General features: G+C 46.5%; 1 protein-coding gene and 1 long non-coding RNA gene across 7 annotated transcripts in view; one reads left to right on the forward strand and one right to left on the reverse strand.

The window, feature by feature from the left end:
- The window catches only part of ACTN1 (actinin alpha 1), a 160,060-nt gene extending 155,145 nt beyond the window's left edge, over nt 1-4,915 (forward strand). For 4 of the 6 annotated variants that reach the window (XM_006130283.4, XM_006130285.4, XM_075927344.1 and 1 more), the window contains 3 exons: nt 263-328; nt 1,916-2,074; nt 4,017-4,915. In XM_006130283.4, coding sequence (XP_006130345.1) covers nt 263-328; nt 1,916-2,074; nt 4,017-4,175 — 384 coding nt within the window. In that variant the 3' untranslated portion in view covers nt 4,176-4,915. The remainder of the gene's footprint in view (nt 1-262; nt 329-1,915; nt 2,075-4,016) is intronic. The other 2 variants (XM_075927345.1, XM_006130284.4) reach the window with 1 other exon arrangement.
- LOC142829145 (uncharacterized) overlaps nt 1-18,946 on the reverse strand; it is a 27,868-nt gene continuing 8,922 nt past the window's right edge. The window contains exon 3 of the long non-coding RNA XR_012903480.1: nt 1-378. This is a non-coding gene — a long non-coding RNA (uncharacterized LOC142829145). The remainder of the gene's footprint in view (nt 379-18,946) is intronic.

Genomic DNA, 18,946 nt, shown 5'->3' on the forward strand with positions numbered 1-18,946 from the left:
TTTCTCATTTGGTATCTACATGCTTCATTCTTTTTTTTTAATATTCAATATGTGTCCCCTATATAAAAACTTTTTCATTACCAACTGAATCATTGTTTCATGGTTTTACAAACCACATTTATTGGATTTTCATTTTCCAATAATTTCTGTCCCTTTCCCCCCCAAATCCATTCTTTGTAATATCTCCTGTGGGTTCATCTCTTCCTCGACTGGTTTCCATTTTCTCTCTTGGTTTCTTTCATCCTTGCATCAATCCCTGTAGAAGAAGACTGGCATGATGGATTGTGAAGATTTCAGAGCCTGCCTTATCTCCATGGGTTACAATATGGTAATGTAGAGCCCTCTGCCACTCATGTTCACAGTGTTTCATATGGCCTTCTGCAAAGGGGAAGGGGACACGTTTGTAATGAATAAAGGTAAAAGTTACCTTAACTCCTAGGACTCTCAGAAATGGAAACTTAAATGTTGACATGGTTGTGAATATGTGTGCATTTAAATCTTTGTCTTACAGTTCTAGCTAAAGGGAATAAATAGAGGGTCATATCCAATTCTGATCTGTATAGAGTGAGAATTGATTTGGAAAATTGTGTGGCTTATAAACTGGCAGAAGCAACAACACATCTCATATTGGTGTATTCACTGTTTGCATATAGCAACATGTAACCTCTTCAGCAATAAGTAACTGTGAGATTGCTCTGGAAGTAGGGATGTTAAATGGCATTTAATCAGCTGATCAACTAGTCGACTGAATTTCCATCAACTAGTCAATTACTTGATAAGAGGGGAAACTGCAGAGCTGCAGCAGGGTTAGTGGCCACAGGAGCTAACTCTGCTGCGGCTCTGTCTTTTAAACATATTAACAGCCACCAGGCTCTTGATACTTTTCAAAGGCTGAAGTGAAGTGGGGAAGAGGGAACGGGTGCGAGCCGGGAATCAGCTGTCTCAGCTCATGCCTGGTCAGCCCCCCCACCCCGCCCCCTCGCTGTTCTACTGCTTTTTAAATGTACTTAAGAGCCACCAGACCGCAGCAGGAAGCAGAGGCCCAGGTCATGCTGCTTCCCATGTCTCCCCTTGGCTGCAAATGGGAACTACAGCCAATGGGAGGCGCAAGGCTCTGTTGCCGTAAAGCCAGTAAGTAAACAAACCGGAGTGGCCCGGTGGCAGCTTTCTCAGAGTGGGCCTGCAAACCATCTTGAGAAACACTGGTCTAAAGACACTAACCTCAAGATGCTGTTCTCCCAGGCCTCTCTAAAGCAGGTAGGGCTCTGATTTCTGGTGCCTTTTTGGTAAGGATGAGCTTAACCCATTAAAATACTAGAGAAGGACTACAGTTACGATGAGAGAAGTAAGAGATTCCAGAGAAGAAATTAAAGACTAAGGACAACTTCAAATCTGGCTGCTCAAAATTAGATTCCTGAATCCTTGTTTACGCTCCTAAATAAATAACCTGATTTTTCAGAGGACCCTTTGATATAGAATTGCATCATCCTGTGCATTATAGGGAACTTTTATATCGTCTTTGAAGCATCCATGCTATTTTCCTCTGTAGGAGACATGACATTATACTAGAAATACTCCTGCTCTGTTCTGGTTTGACTGCTAATATAGGATAGTTTTGTGGAACTAGGATGGCATTGTTCCAGGGCATTGTTGAAAATACCTAACTTCGAAGGGCAAATGAACATTTTAAAGAAAAATATCAGCTAGGAAAGCTTCTTGGTGAATTCATGTGTGAGATTTATTTGAAGTTTCTTCCAAGGCTTGATTTTCTTAGCCATGAGATTGGGATAATTTAGAAACATTCCAGTATCATCATTTCACCTCCCAGATGCCATCATTTGTGTGAACTGGATTTCTATTCCGGTCATTCTTCTCAATAGTTTGCTGACCTGTTGCTGACTCTTTTGTTATCTAGGGAGAAGCAGAGTTTGCCCGCATCATGAGCATTGTAGATCCCAACCGCTTAGGAGTAGTGACATTCCAGGCCTTCATTGACTTCATGTCCCGGGAAACAGCAGATACTGATACTGCTGACCAGGTCATGGCGTCCTTCAAGATCCTGGCTGGAGATAAGGTAAGTTTAGACTTTGGAAGGGAATCACTTGCTGTTTTTACATAAAAAAAGAAAACTCTGGCTCAGAACTGGCTGAACTGATACAAAGATACAGGAAGTATAATTCTGCAGAGGTGAACAATGAAACACTCTGCAGTCATGTGTAAACTTCTGCTTCCTGACCAGTTCAGAAGCCAAACAATAGCTCTTACTTCATGTACCCTACAGAGATCCTGATTTAGCAGAGTACATTAAAACAAGCTCACATCTCACTGGCTTCCACTGAAGTTAGTGGAACTACGACTATGCTTTAAGTATGTCACTGTAATAATATATAAAATGTCTAACACAAAAAGGTAACATTAAACAAGCAACCAATGTAGCTAATACTTCAACACAAAAATGTCTCTTGGAGCCAAAAATGTTCACTACCTTGAAGTAAAAACATATTTCTACAAAAGCTTGAAGTCATGGACAGAAAAGGAACCAATATCAATAATTGATGTCAGCAGCTGTTTCTTATACATATGATCACTATAAATTACTTTTAATTTAAACTAGGGATGTGAAAGTATAACTGTGTATGTGGTTAACCTTCACAGTTACACACAAGCTCCCAATATGATCAGGGAGGTGGCTTAAAAGCCGGCTCCTGGCGCATACCAGCTTCTGGGAAGCCACCTTCCCCCATGTGCTGCAGAGAATATAGGGGGCAAGCAGGAGCTGCCTGGTCTTCCCCTCGCCCCCCATGCTGCTGCCTCTGTATCAGAGGCAGCAGGGGTGGAGGGGGGGCAGGTGGGAGCTAGCTTTTAAGCATTGTTACAGGCTGGAGATTGACTGGCTAAGCAGCAGTTTTTGCAGAAAAGGGACAGGGAATTACAGTAGATGAAAAGCTGGATATGAGTCAACAGTGTGCCTTTGTTGCCAAAAAGGCTTATACCATATTGCAGTGCATTAGTAAGAGTGTTGCCAGCAAATCAAGGGAAGTGATTATTCTCCTCTATTCAGCACTGGTAAGGCCACATCTGAAATATTTTGTCCAGTATGGGGCCCCTTGCTACAGAAAGAATGTGGACAAATTGGAGAGTCAGCGGAGGGCAGTGAAAATTATTAGGGAGACGGGCACATGATTTATGAGTAGAGGCTGAGAGAACTGGGCTTATTTTGTCTGCAGAAGAATGAGGAAGGAATTGATAGCAGCATTCCACTACCTGAATGGGGGTTCCAAAGAGGATGGAGCCAAGTTATTCTCAGTGAGGGAGATCTAGTTTTTATATTAGAAAAAACTATTTCATTAGGAGGGTGGTGAAGCACTGGAATAGGATATCTAGGGAGGTGGTGGAATCTCCATCCTCAGCAGATTTTAAGGTCAGGCTCGACAAAGCCCCGCCTAGAATGATTTCGTTGGGGTTAATTCTACTAGATGACCTCCCTCCTGTCTCTTCCAATCCTAATCTATGATCATTCATTGCCTTGTGGATACCATCCCTTCTCTGGAGAATGAGTCAATGAGCCCACATTTTTGAAGCCTTTAAATCAACTTCTAGGGTTCAATAGGACACCCATCGCTAGTGCTTATTAACAAGAAACTGGATGCAATGAACAATTTCTGCTTCTTTACATTTACTGTAAACAAGAACCACATCATTAGCATGACAGCAGGCAATCTGATATTGACATCCTGCTCCCCTGTATGACCACTCTTGGTCTTCCAGGGCTTATCTCCAATATAATCTCATTTCATTGTTGATGCCTGGCCAAATTCCAACGAGGGTATTGCATTCTGCCTTCCTGTCTAACCAGTGTGCCTTCCTTTAATGGGCTATGGTATTCTTAATTTACTGTCTGAAACTGCAGCACAGTTGCCCCCGTGCACACCTGAGCAGAGTGGAGTGATGTGTAGAGTATTTTCTAAGCATTTGCTGGAAAGATTAATTTGTTTTGTCTCTTGTGTTTTATGCAGAATTACATCACTGTGGATGAATTACGACGGGAACTGCCTCCTGATCAGGCTGAATATTGCATTGCTAGGATGGCACCATATAGTGGGCCTGATGCTGTACCTGGGGCCCTGGACTATATGTCCTTCTCCACAGCGCTGTATGGCGAAAGTGACCTTTAACCTCTTCCTTTCACCACACAACATACTTCCCACCCTCTCTCCCATCCAGGCGCACTCTTCTTTCTGTATGCAAAGCAGCCTCTGCTCCGCCTCTTTTTATTTTGTGTCTCCATTTTTGCTTCAGATAACAGATCATGTTTATAAGGGGGGACATTGAAATGACCTTCTACCTTGCCCTTGAAATGACAGTTTACAAAATTATTTTCTGCAAAAAGAAATAACATTTAAAAAAAGACATATTTTATTATAGAAAAACAGGTATTTTTCTCCATCAGATTAAAACAGAGAAAATTTAAAAATATTGTACCAAATGTTTTGTGTTGTGACATAGGAAATCAAATACAGTGTTACATTCCAGCCTTTACAAAAACTAAAAAGAAAGAAAAAAAAAGTCACCGTTTCTGTTAATTTTTCCATTTGCGTACGTCTCTTTAATATTGTTTATCTTAGGAGGGGGAAGCTGACACGCAAGTGCATGTGTTTGCTGGTTCACTCATTTCATGAAAATATTTTATGATAAACTTTTGAAATTGCTGTGTTTTTTAGGGAAAAAATAATGTACACAGCTCATGTTTTCATATTTAATTAAAAATTTTCAATATGCCTCCTATGTTTATTAGTGCACAGGTTTTTTTGTTGTTGCTGAGAGTTGTCTGGTTTCAGAATATGAAGCTTGAGAGTTGGTAACTTTGATATATTGCTTGTCACAATCCATATTAAAAATTTCTTGTGATAACAAATCTAGACTTCCTTCATTTGTGTAGTCGATTTGTTTAACACCATTTAATCAAAACCCTGAACAACATAAGCAGATTGTATTCAATTTGATAGCTTTTTTTTTTTTAATGTTCACAATACCTGAGGTTAAATGTTTATCTCCATTTCCTTAGGGGCTTAGAAGCTTTCCCACTGCGTTGAAATTTACATGGTTGATGGATACTTATAAACAGCTTTAAATTAAAAGTCTTATTGTTGCAAAATAGCGCCTTGAACCATTCCTATTGTCTGCATATCTCTGGGAATGGTGGTGTGAGAGTTATTGCTAGCAGCTCAGAATGAGAATTTGGAGTTAAATAAGCCCAAACCTTTAAATGGCCTGATTTATCATTCTTCCCCTGTCAAAGGTTAACATTCAGTATCATAATATTTGTGATGTCATCACTTCAATCACCATAGTGACTTTTAGGGAAGACTATTTGAATTTCTAATATATTTAAATAAAATGCCCTCTCACACAATTCTCTACAGGCCCTTGTTTGTATATCATAAGAAAGTAGGCCTGCTACCAAGGTTGGGGGGGGAGGAGGGGCAAGTCCTGGTTGCTGAAACTGCAACAGTGGCAGCAGCTGTAGCCCCAGGCACTTTAAATTGCAGCCAGCATACTGCACACTCTGGACAGCTCTGAGGACTGCATAGCCCCAGTCACACCTCTTCCGGGAGCGTGGAGCAGGGTTCCCCCCTCCCCCTCCACCTTGCTGGCAAGGCTGTCAGTCCTCCTGTAAGAAAGCAAAAACCTGCATTTAACCCCTTCCTATCTTTCCTCACTTTGCAGATAACCTTAAACCATCCCTAGTCTTCATTGCTTCTTCAATCTTCATAGAAAGCAAGTTTTCTCTAGTGACTGTTTCCTCATGTGTCTTTTTCAGCATAATCTGATTTCAAAAACATTAATACTGTTTGTTTGTGGACTAATAATTAGATTGAAAGAGTGCATAATTCACAAGGAACATCTGCTCCATTCAGTACTGTTACCCAGCAGCAAGGGCAGAGTTTTGGGTAGGCGAGGGGGGCAGCAGCCGTGCGTACTAGGACATGGCTTGGTTTTCTTCCTGTTCCCTGGACTATCAGGGAGCGAGGAGAAAGTATTTGCATTCCATGTGTGCCACTCACTCCTGGCTGGTGAAAGGAGTGGGCAGAGGAGTAAATCAGGGAATGCAAGGTCTTTCCCCTTGCTCCCTGAGGGTATGTCTAGATTGCATCCCTCTGTCTGCAGAGGGATGCAGATTAGGCAGGTTGACATTGCAAATGAGGCAGGGATTTAAATATCCCACACCTAATTTGCATAAAAATGGCCACTGCGTTTTGCCGACTCAGCATTTTGTCAGCAAAAAGCAGCAGCCTAGAGGGGATCTGTTAAGAAAGAAAGCCTTTTTCGTCAGATCCCTTATGCCTCCTGCAAGGAGGTTTACAGGATCTGTCAAAAAAGGCTTTCTTTCTTGACAGATCCCCCTCTAGACTACCGCTTTTTGCCGACAAAGTGCTTGGTTAGCAAAACATGGCAGCCATTTTTATGCAAATTAGGTGCGGGATATTTAAATCCCTGCCTCATTTGCAATGTCGACCTGCCTAATCTGCATCCCTCTGTCGACAGAGGGATGCAGTCTAGACATACCCTGATAGCCCAGGGAACAGGAAGAAAAGCAAGCCCTCTTCCCCCTCCGAAACTCTGCCCTTGCCCAGCAGGGTCAGTTCTGATTTCCTGGAGTTAGGCTAGTTGCTGAGCAAGAATAGACTTTTTTTTATTCCTTCAACTCAATACAATTATCTTTTCTTAATCTAGTGTATGATCTATAATAGAAATCAATGGGCTGTAATAATCCCAGCCTGACAAAACCTGCTTACAGTATCTGGGAGAGGGGTTAAAAAATTCTGCTGACCTGGTTAAAGAATTCATAAACTACCTGTTGACTCTTCCTCTTGCCTTCTCTTCAACAGTGGCAATCAGTCACCAAAGACAAGACTTAACACAGTTGAGTTACAGATGTAGGTAGGACCAAACTGTACTCAGTATGGGTCACTTTGAGCAGCTATGGAGCACACAAAGGTTATATGACTTACCCAATACTGCACAGCAAATCAATGTCAGAGCTAGATTAGACCCAACATCTCCTAACTGCCAGGCATGCATGTTAATCCCATACTTCCCACGTCAAAAGACCCTTTGGCTCTGTCTACACTACAAGATTTTTGCGCAAAAACTGGCACCACGTCCACCACACCTCAAGCACATTTTTGCGCAATATATATATATATATATATAGAGTAAATCAACAGGATAGAGGGCTTTTGCTGGTAGAGTTGTTCCTCTTCCCATGAGGACTAACTCCTTTTTGTGCTACAGCTCTTGCACAAAAAGACGTGTGGACGCTCCACAGGGGTTTCTTGCACAAAAAGAGCCTATCAGTCAGAAAAAGCACAGGTGCTCTGATGGCCATCAGAGCTTTCTTGCACAAGAGTGTCCATGCAGTGTGGATGCTCTCTTGCGCAAAAGAACATCACTTTTGCAATGCGCTTTTGAAGTATGGACACGCTTTTGCACAAGAAGTTTTTGTGGAAGATCTCTGCTGCAATAAGCTTCTTGCACAAAAACCCTGCAGTGTAGACAAAGCCTCTGTAAAATACACCAGTAACTTCTGTAGCTGGATTGTTATCTCCTTCCTTGGCAAGCTCCTCTGTGACTTGCAATGCACAGCAGGTAACTGTTTCACAGGAAGAGAAAATGTTCTTTTAAAGGAAACAAAGTGCAGTGCTTACTAACTTGATTTTTGGTTCACATTAAAGAAATACTAGAAAAAGTAAGCATGCATGCACTCAACTCCTGGGTGTAGGAAAGAAGGGGCTCCTCTCCTTATTCCACAGCAAATTTTGGGAAGACAAATTTTAACTTCATGGTTATTCAGTCTTTTTATGGATACTGTGTGATTGAGTTGGCTATATGTCCCAAACCAAACTACTTTACTGTACCTAAATGGAACCAGAGTGATCCTTGGATTTACAATGATTCTATAGAGAAATTTTGCTATTAGTATTTTGCAATGTCCACTTGGATCTCAAGACACTTCACAAATGTTAATTATATGTCTTTTAGTAGTGCCTATAGGCCATGACTCCATTTTGCTAGACACACCACACTGATTCACAACACTCTGTGAAGGAGGAAAGTTGTAATACCCATGTTTTAGGTAGAGAGAGGTTAGGTGATTTTTTTCCTCACATTCACTCAGCGAATCAGTGGCTGTGCTGGACTAGTAGCTGTTATCCATGAGTCCTGACTCGATCCTGACTTGTGTGCTCTAATCTCCATATAACACTGCAGCTTCTGGGGTTACAGTGTTAACAACAGTCTCATTGGTGCCCTGATTCTGTGCAGTTAAAACCATATTGGCAACAATGATAGCTGGTTTGAATGTAAAATCTGCATCTACTGTACTTTAGGCTCCCTTGCCAGCTTAGATACCTGGTCGTGGGTAGTCTGGCCAGATCTTACGTCTGGTTCCCTGTTCTTCTAAACTGCAACTGAGAAATACTCTCCTGTTTCAGAGATTGTGCAAAGCAGTCTGTCCCTGATCCACAAAGATACTTCAGTGCCTAAGTCCCAGCTATTTTGTGTGGAGTGAGGCAGCAGCTTTTTATTTTAGGCTAATATTCTACCAGCTGCAGTCAGTTGCCTAATTCTAATGTCAGAATTGATTAAATTAACTGATGGAAATGGTTGCATGAGAATGTGGATCCGCAGGTTTTCAAAGCTATGGCTTTTTTTCCTCAAGGAAAATATGGTCTCTGCTCAGAAAAAGAGGATTTTCTTCAGTCCTGTCATGCTCAGTATTTTCCACATGGGAGCTGCAATTTTTTTTAATGTTTTTTTTCCAGATAAGGCTCCTAGAATTCAACAATCTTAATATTGTTGACATCTAGTCACCTGAGATCTTTCTTGACACAGTAGGGCTGATAGAGTGATGAGACATATTAATATTATGCAACATGTTATCTTTCATTGGATCAACTTGTCTCTTTCATCAACAGAAGGTGTTCCAATAAAAGATAGTACCTCATCTACCTTGTCTCATACCTGGGGTAAACTCAACCAGAACAACTGCACTTTTAGATTGTAACCATTTTTTAGCTTTCAGAACTGAAACTGAAGATTTCCAATAGCTTCCCAGTGTTTTTATAATTGGCACACTACTTAAGTAATAATAATTAGCACACTACCTTCAATAGGAACTGTGTTAATTGTAGGGGTTTTAATCTTACTTAAATATTTCCTTTTTTTTTTTTTAATGAGATTTACTTTCAAACATGGGGTCCTCCACGGTCATCTCTCCTCAAATTTTTAGTTAGTTTGCTGAAATGTTCAGTGAAATCAGGAATCAAGTCATTAATCCAAAGGTGATACACGTGCCTATCTATGGCCATCCTTGGTGTAGTAGATTAACATCAGATATGCTGAGTCATAGTACATAGGTTATTTAAAATGCCATTGTGATTCCGCGTCAACTGTGGGTGAGTTTGTCTTTTTGTTGTTGTTACTGCTGTTACTTTTTCTTTCGGTCAAAGGGCTTTGTTCATGTGGGCTGTGGGAGATGGTTGTATTTATTACTAGAGTAGAAGGCAGTAGATCTACTGCATGCATAAACATTAGACAGAGCATGAGGCTACAAAGAAAATACCTTAGGATGCTACCTCTAATGATCTTAGTTTTGAAAAGTGTTTATTCCCTCTGTATCACACCAATGCAATTTATTCTAACTGGCTGCTTGCTTATTTCAGCCAAATTACCACACTGGAAATCATGAGTAAAGGATGCTAGCTATTTGTAATAGCTGGAAAAGAACCAACTTGATCGAAAATTACTAAGAAGTCAGAATGCAGGTGTGATTGTTTCAGACATTAGCCAAAAAAAAAAAAAAAAAGTGCTCATGTTGTAGACAGCAGAGTGGGACAGCTTTTTGTTGTGGTAGCCAAATATTAAAACTGGATCATGCTGAATTAATTGATATGTCTATAGGACTTTTGGCTTAAAAAAAAACTACTCTTATAGAAGCCTTAAAATCTATTTCATTAGCTCTAAACTATTAGAAGAATCTGTCATAATAAGCCTCAATTAAGTGGGTATGTAGCATGGCCAGTTAGCGATCCTGGATTTTCCCCATAGTGCATAAAGGCAGCTTACTCTGATCTACTTCTTTCAAAGACATCCATATAGAATCATAGAATACTAGGACTGGACAGGACCTCGAGAGGTCATCGAGTCCAATCCCCTGCCCTCATGGAAGGACCAAATACTGTCTAGACCATCCCTGATAGACATTTATCTAACCTACTCTTAAATTTACTTCTCTGACAAAATACAATTGAGGGTCTCGTGCTTTGAGCTTTTTTACTAGGGATGTTAAAATATATTTATTTAGGTAAATGTTTAAGCTGGCTCCCCACGAGCACTGGCTCCCGCTTGCGTCCCCCCCGCCTGATGCTGCTACCTCTGTATTAGTGGTCTTCCATGATGTACATCAACTTAACTAGATATTTGCCTGATTTTACAACAGGCTACATAAAAAGCACTAACAAAGTCAGTACAAACAAAAATTTCACACACAGATTCGATTTTGAAATATAAATACATTCCAACTGATTTATAATCTCTCTATATAAAAAATTGTTCCTGCAGGATGACAAGCTCCACCCTCATACAGACAAAACCGCCTGGCAGCCCAGCCTGGGTAGATTCTGCCTCCTAAAGGTCCTGCCCACTCAGCTCTGGCCGCAGTCTTTCGGACAGCCTGGCGCCTGGCCCCGGGGGTGCTTTGACTGGTGAAAGGCCCAGAGCACAGCCCACTCACACTGGGAATGGAGGCAGACTCCCATGCTCCAGGGCCACTTGCTTGTGCCATTGTTGTTCTTGGTGTTCATGGGCAGAAGTGTGAGGCGCAGGTAGGGATGTGAACTAGTCCACTATGCAATAAGCAAATGCTTATCGGATAGTCGACACACTAGTTAACTAGTCGCTCTCCCCACCATTGCTGCCTCAATCAGAAAGAGGCAGTCGGGGGGGGGGGGGAAGGGGAAGTGGCAGCTTTGTGTGGAGCCCAGGGCCAGGCCCCAGGCTGCATGTGGCATTGCCGCTTTGAAATGACACATGGACCCCTGGGCCAGCTGGGGACTCCTCCACTGACCGCGGGCTCCATGCAGCGCTGCCACTTTGAAATGCTGCAGGCCCCGTGCTCCCAACAGCACTTTCACCATGGAAGTGTAACAACAGCCCTGGGGCTGTTGCTACACTTCAGAAGCGGAGGTGCCCTTATCGACTAATCGAATAGTCAATGCAAATTGCATCAACTATTCAATTAACCGATTAATCTAAATTTAATATCCCTAATCCAGGGTGAGGCACCGTGCCCGCGGCCACCTACCCCTCCATCCTTTGCCATGCCCCGAGTGGCTGCAGCCTGAGCCGAGCCCAGCCCAAGCCACCCAGGTGAGATCCAAGCCCAGCCTGTCTTCCTCATGCCCAGCCACGCATTAAGCTGCAGCAGTGAGTGGGAGAGGAGGCACCCAGCAGCACTGACCTGAGCAACCCGGGCTCCCTTTATCTGGCGCTGCAGCCTCGCCCTCCCTCTTCTCCCACATGGTTGGAACACCAGTGCTGGCTTCCCACTGTGGGGGGGGAAGGTTGGAAGAAAGCCCCAAGCCTTGCTGCATGGGGAAGAAGCACTCCCCATCCCTGGCTGGAGGAACAGCAGTGTGCGAGCACGCTGTGTGGAGGCTTTCCCAGCTCTCTCATTGGCCAGATTCTGGCTAACGAGAGCAGTGGGAGGCTGAGCCTGGGACCAGCATGGGGCCCGAAGACAACTAAGTGTCCCCACCCCCTCATGCCCAGACCCTGCACTCCCAGCCTGCTAATTCACCCCCTCACCGAGACCATGCACCTCCAGCCCGTTCCTGCCCCCTCCCCTTCTCTCCCCTCCTGGCCAGACACCCTGCCCCCTAGCCTGCTCCTGTCCTGCATCCCCAGCCCTCTCACTTATCCCCCACACCAAGACCCTGTACCCCCTAGCCCGCTCACTTACTCCCTCCACCGAGACCCTGCACCTGCCCCCTCTCTCACCCAGACACCCTGTCCCTGCACCCTCCCCCATGGCCAGACACCCTGACCCCAGCCTGCTCCTATCTCCCACCCAGACCTTGCACCTTCATCCCTATCCCACTCCCTGAGCAGGCCTGTCCACACACTCCTCCCGCATCCTAACTCCTGTACCCCTATCCCACTCCCTGGACAGCCCTGTCCCACACACTGAACCCCTCATTTTTGGACCCACCCCAGAGCTTAGGGGGCCCACAAAATCCACTAACCGTGGAACCCCAGAAGAGTTAATCTGGCCTGAGGCCTTAAATCTCAGTCCTCTCCTCCCATGGGGCTGAAGCACCAGGGGAGTAAGGTGTTTCAGTTGGGGGCCACATCAGTGAGGGCTGGGGACTTTTGGAGGGGCATTCCCCCCCCTTCTCACTTGTGTGGTCCCCAACTGATTTTTCTGTGGGTCAGTGGCCCCCAAACCAAAAAAGGTCCCCAACTCCTGCCATAAATAAAGACAATGTTGAAACCTTTTTGTGTTGGACATTTTACTTTATTTAAAATTAAGCCTGGCCAACAAGGCCCCAATCAGGGTCCAGCCCACATCTGGCCACAGTATCCTGACCCTGGCAACAATCCTGAGGCAGGCCCCACTGTGCAGCCCCCATCTGGCCACAGAAAGGGCTGGTGGCAGCCCCCCTCCTGCTGCGGCATGGGTAGGAGGGGAGGCTAGATCTTCAAGTGGTGGACAGAAGGGGATTGGCGAGCGTAGTTGTAGGGGTAAAATTCTCTTAGACGCCATCTTGGACACAGATGCCATTCTGAGAGCCTAACAACAACAGGGACCCCATTTTGGCCACCCTTCTTCTCCCTCCTTTCCCGCTCTTTTTGTGATTTGGCGGGAAATCCTGTAGACACGTGACCAGAGTCTGCCTGGTAACAGCAGGATACTTAAGGGCTGCCTCTGGCTTTGCCCAGGGCTGCCCATCTGAGTGGTAGAGTGCAGGGTCATTCAGATGGGTACGCCGGGGTCCACACTTGTTAGGTTTGGGGTTGTGGGAGGCACACTCGCATGTGAGGATTGACATCCACCGTCACTCCTTCCTGATCAGGACATACTTGCACCCACGATGGCGCAGGGAGAAGGGGCTCATTAGGTACTAGGCTGAATAGATCCAGCCGGAGCAGGATTTTGCTGTTCAATCCTTCAGCACTTCCAGACGAGAGAGACCAAGCTGAAATCCGGTGCCAGGCGTTGCTGTGAAGTCCTCAAGTATCTGTCTGTCCTAGTCCTTGGAGAAGACCTAATAACTCCCAGTGACAGACGTGGGTTTGGGGACAGGCCTGACATATAGCTTAGTTTACAATCATTAGTTTTCTAGCTAACAGTTTGGCGACCGTGGCAGGACCCCATTGCTGTTTTATTTTTATTCCCCCCCACTGTTTTATTTTATTTGCTGACTACGACTGCAACCCATTGGTTGTGTGGTTGGTTCCCGTGCTGTAGCGCACACAGCTTGGGAATCAGTGGACAGGCCACAAGGCCTGACAACAGTGGTGTCTATTGCCGTGCCCCACAGGGATACCAAGAGCTGTTGGGGGCAAGACTGCCCTTGTGGTTTGGTTACCGGGAGCTGCGTTGGGAGTAGCTCTCGTGGTTTAGAGTGAAGTCATAAGGGGACACTTGGCCAGAGTGGCTGAGTTGGCTTGCCGCGGCCTAGTACGGGCAACACCCAGAACAGCCAGCAGTCGTGGCGCCTGGGCCTAGTCGCACAGGGACTAAACCGACGAGATGAGCAGCAGGTCAAGGCCACACTGACAACCTCCACAGGTTGGGTCTGGCACCGCGAACTGGTAGCTGAACAGAGGCGGCAGAGCAGAGCGGGGGTTAGCCTTGCTCCAGAGGACCAGGGATCCCTCAGCCTATGCCAGTGCCATATCCTTCAGCTACTGAGGGAGTTGTATAACTCCCGATGCACTGTGGCTAGGTGCCCGGTGTAGATTTGGGCTGTCAAGTCCTGGCAGTAGGGGAAAAGGCTCGGGGAGCGAGAACGACTCTCACTACCATTATGAGTGCACAAGCCTATGGAAGGAGCGGCTGGACCCAGTCGTATAATAAAGATTCTTTGGTTGCCAGTGTGCATTTCTTTGGTAAGGGAAAAGACCCATGGGCTGATGGGTTGTTTCAGAGTATGAAGGCATTGTCTGAGCTCTCCCAAAGATGGGAAGTTCTGATGGGGGAGAAACCTAAGACCTCCAAGAGGCTTAAAAAACATGCCCTGATCTATAGCCTTTACCTGGCTTGCATGGAGCTGGACAAATGCAGCTCAACCCAAGCAGTCCAGATCAGAGACCTCGAGTCCCAACTAACAGCTAGGGTCTCGGAGATAGAAAGGCTGGGTTTTCAGGTAGAGGGCCTGGTGACCCAGAATATACCCTAACATCCCAGGGTGTGTCTAGACTACATGGCTCCATCGATGGAGCCATGTAGATTAGGCAGAACGACAAAGGGAAATGAAGCGGCGATTTAAATAATCGCCGCTTCATTTAAATCAAAATGGCCACCGCACTGTGCCAATCAGCAGTTTGTCAGCACAGCGCGGCAATCTAGATGGGGATCTGCCGACCCCAGAACCCTTTGTCGGCAGATCCTTTATGCCTCGTGAAACAAGGCTTACAGGATCTGCCGACAAAGGGTTCTGAGGTGGGCAGATCCCCGTCTAGACTGCTGCGCTGTGCCGACAAACAGCTGATCGGCACAGCACAGCGGCCATTTTGATTTAAATGAGGAGGCGATTATTTAAATTGTCGCTTCGTTTCCCTTTGTCGAGTAAACTAATCTACATGGCTCCGTCGACAGAGCCATGTAGTTTAGACCTACCCCCAGGTTGGGAGACTTGAAATAAAAGTTCAGGACTTGAAAGAGGTACTGGAAAAAGGGAGAAGGAGCTGCTCTCTGTACAGACCCAGCAAGGTGAGTCGCAAGCAGCTACCAGGGAGCTTCTGAGGGAGCTGCACTCAGGCCAAGGACAACCAGCCGAGCATTGCAGCTGCCTCAAAGAAAAACAGAAGTTTCATGATAAGCTGCAGCGGTTGAGAGGAATGGTGAGAGCCCTGAACAAGTCTTCTGTCAGCAGGGCGGACGATAGTGCGAGCACAGACAGAAGCCCAGTCCTCTCTGTGGAGGAGTTCTTTTGTGCCTTCCTGAGGGAGACTGTCTGCCCTTAGACTCCGTCTGCTCCCCCTCTGGAGGCTGGCGAGGAGGGGTTAAAGCAAAAGCTGCCCATGGCCCCTATTACTATCACTGTGGTAAATTATGGGTCAGGGTCGGCTAGGCTCCCCGAGACTTGCCAGGAGTTAAAACCTTACACTCCAGAACAAGCACAGGCGGTTGGGAAAACACGGGTCCCCTAAACAGAGAGACTGCTGTAGCCTGGCTGTCTCAGCTATGTGCCTTACCCGGGAATTTAAAGAAAGACACTGCTTCCCTGATCAGAGAGTGTATGTCTGGGGAGGATTTTGGGGCACTCCCTTGTCAGGTGCAGGTGGGAGACATTGAGTCTTGCCTGCATCTGTATGAGAGTGTCCTGAAGTTCTTTCTCCCCAACCAAAATCTGAATGGGAAATATTATTCAAAGCGTCAACATCTGGGGGAGCGACCTGAACGCTACCTGAGCATAAAGAAGCTTCTGTTCTGGCTGGCAGGAGTGCTCCCTTGTGATACACCCGAGTTTTTAGAGGCGGTTCCACAGGGATTAAGTCCCACCCTCAGAATAGCCTTAGGGCCAATCGATCCTGGTGCCACCTCTTTAAAAGACCTAGAAGATCGGCTCCAGGTAGCCTATGAATTACAGCGAGAGGCCTTTCCATCGGCCTCCAACAGGAGGGTTTCCATCGTGACCAAGATGGGTTTGCGCGAGTATACCCGGAAGCAGCCATTGAGCAGTCAGGGTAGCGTGCACAACAGTCCCCGGAGCATGCGTGACCAGACCTGGAAGCAGCTAGCAAGCAGCCAGTCCAGCGCTGTCAATGGATCCAGAAGTCTGCGACCTTTCGAGGGCCAGCAACCTACCAAAAGCCCACACCTTTCACCCAGAATGACGGGATCGGCTAGCAGCAATCTGGCCAAAGAGGAAGCCAGACAATTTAGAAACCTTATCTGGAAGCAGCTGCGCCGATTTGAGAAGCAAGAAGACATTGACGGTTCAACGATGGAGAAGCTGTTGCAATGACTAGTGAGGAGGAAGAAAGAACAGCCTGCAGCAGCATCCATCCCGTCGTCACTTGATTTGCTGTGATGGGGCCAGACATCCCCTCAGCCCCAGCGGAAGGCGCCCATTCAGCTGGATGCTTGGGGTAGGCCCACAATATTGGCCACCATTGAGGGAATGTTTGGACAGGCTAGCCAGCAATTGCTGGTGGACACTGGCGCCTCGGTCTCCCACCTCAGCCCAGAGGGAGACCCTGCCATCAGTAACATCCCTGTCAGAGACAATAAGGTGCTGGAGGGGTACACAGGAGGCAACGAACTTGCATTCTTCACCATTCCAGTTACCTATAAGATACAGACCTTTGTGACCAAGCTATCCTTTGGTCTCCAATCATTGGGAGGCCAAAGCATTTTGGGCATTGATGCCCTAAGGAAACTGTGCATTATAGTGGACTTGCCTAACAACCGACTCCTCCAAGCTACCAAAGAGGATCACTATGGGATAATTGCCACGTCTCATCGTGTGGCATCACTGAAGGCTCCAGGAGATCTTGAGATGCCTCAGTGGAACAATGATGTAGCAGTGGTAGCCAAAAAGCATTTAGGGGTGTTTGCAACTAACAAGCTTCAGTGAGGTAAGATCGATGCTGAGGTCTGGGTGGATGGCCCGGATCCAAAGCCCCTGAAGCAGTATAGGCAGGGCTCAACAATTAGTGTAATCTACTCACCCATGGCGAGTAGATTACAAGCCGGCATAGCCGCGCAGTGTGATCAGCGCATGCGCAGCATGCCAAACCGCGCAGCTGGCGAGCAGGGCTCGCCACCGCTTGGTGAGCTCTGAGTATAGGTATCTAGTTGCAGCAGCTGAGGGCTTAAAACCCACCATCACTGCTCTCCTGCAGCAGGGAGTACTAATAGAGACAGAAAGTCCTTGCAACTCCCCAATTTGGCCAGTACTAAAAGCTGACTAGAAGACTTGGCACCTGATGGTTGATTATAGGGAACTCAACTGAGTGACACCAAGGTTGGCTCCCATGGTGTCTAAATACACGAGATTATGGCAGCCATCTCCACAGCTGCCAAGAGCTTCTCAGTGCTGGACCTACCGAATGCCTTTTTCAGCATTCCGCTGCATCCTTCAGCGATGCACAAGTTTGCGTTCACATTTGAAGGGAGACAGCTCACATTTACCAGGGATCCCCAGGGCTTCCATAATGCCCGCTCCATCTGCCACCGCCATGTCTCCACGGTGTGGAAGTCCCTGAGGAGCCGGGAAAGCGTTCTGAGCAATGTTGACAACATACTGATTGCCACATCCAACAGAAATAAGAACACAGAGGTCTTGGCGGAGGTCCTTGAGAAACTTGAGAGCAGTGGGTTTTTGATAAATCCAGCTAAAGCCCAACTAGTCAAGGATACGGTGACGTACCTGGGAGTCTGATTGAGCCCAGAGGGGAGGAGGCCAGATCAACAGCGAGTGGAACTGATATGCAAACTGCCAGTCCCTCGTGATGTGTCAGCTCTCCATTCCTTCCTGGGTCTCACCGGTTTTTCCAGGGAATTCATCGATAAGTATGCAGAAAAGGCGAGACCACTATATCAATTACTTAGCAAAGGGCAAGAGTGGCAATGGAAGGAAGATCACCAGCAAGCCGTTTGTGAGCTAAAGTAGCACCAACTTTAGCCTATCCTAAGCCCAGCTACCCCTTTTATCTGCAGCTAGGAACCTCTGACCTGGGAATCAGCGCAGTTCTATTGCAAAATCAAGGAACTGGGCTGCAACCTGTGGCGTATGGTTTCAGGGTGATCAGTAAGGTTGAGAGACAGTTCAGCACATGTGAATGGGAGGTGCTCGCCCTAATCTGGGCACTTGGCCATTGGGAATATCTGGTGGGAATGTCCCCTGTGATCCTTCGGACATTCCATACACCTATTAGGTATGTCCTTTCTGGCCAGGTGAATGAGGGTCGAGTATCCTCCCCTAGACTGGCTGGCTGGACTCTCAGCCTCCTTAACCGAGGCATCACGGTACAAAAATCACTGCAGCTGGGTGTTCTGCCTTATGCACTCCTGATGGAGGGCCAGGAACATGAATGTCTGCTCCCAACTCCAGGTCCGATCTTGGCATCACCCTTCCAGTTGGAACCAAGCTTTGCTAGAGCCAAGGAACGCGGCGTGGTCATTTGGGCAGTGGACGGCAGCTGCTATTACCAGGAGGGTCACCACAGAACAGGTATGCTGCTTTCCAGCCTTCCACTCAGCGAGTGCTGCAAGGGACAGTGAGACCCCATTTGGCACAGGCCGCTGAATTGGTGGCAATAGTAGCTGTCCTGCATGAGGAGGACAAATGCAAGCACACCTGCATTTGTTCTGACTCAGAATGGGGAGTCAGAGCACTTACCTCCTAGATGCCAGTCTGGTAGCAGTGGAGCATGAGATCAGCCGATGGGAAACCTATTAAGTATGCTGCGTATTTATATCACACCTAGGAATTGGCCTCTAACCGCTAAGGGGAGACCTTCCTGTGTAAGGTGAAGGCCCATCGGAAAAATTCCACTGAGGCTTCCAGACTTATTAGCAGAGGAGGCAGCACTCTCATCCCGGTGATGAGAGTCCAACCTGCGCTTAATTTAGAAGCTCAGGTGGCCATCAAGGAGCTGCAGAAAAAGGATTTAAGTGTGCAGGGCTTGATGGATAAAAAGGAATGCAAGG

Source organism: Pelodiscus sinensis, chromosome 4 (assembly GCF_049634645.1).
Source record: "Pelodiscus sinensis isolate JC-2024 chromosome 4, ASM4963464v1, whole genome shotgun sequence".
Taxonomy (NCBI): domain Eukaryota; kingdom Metazoa; phylum Chordata; order Testudines; family Trionychidae; genus Pelodiscus; species Pelodiscus sinensis.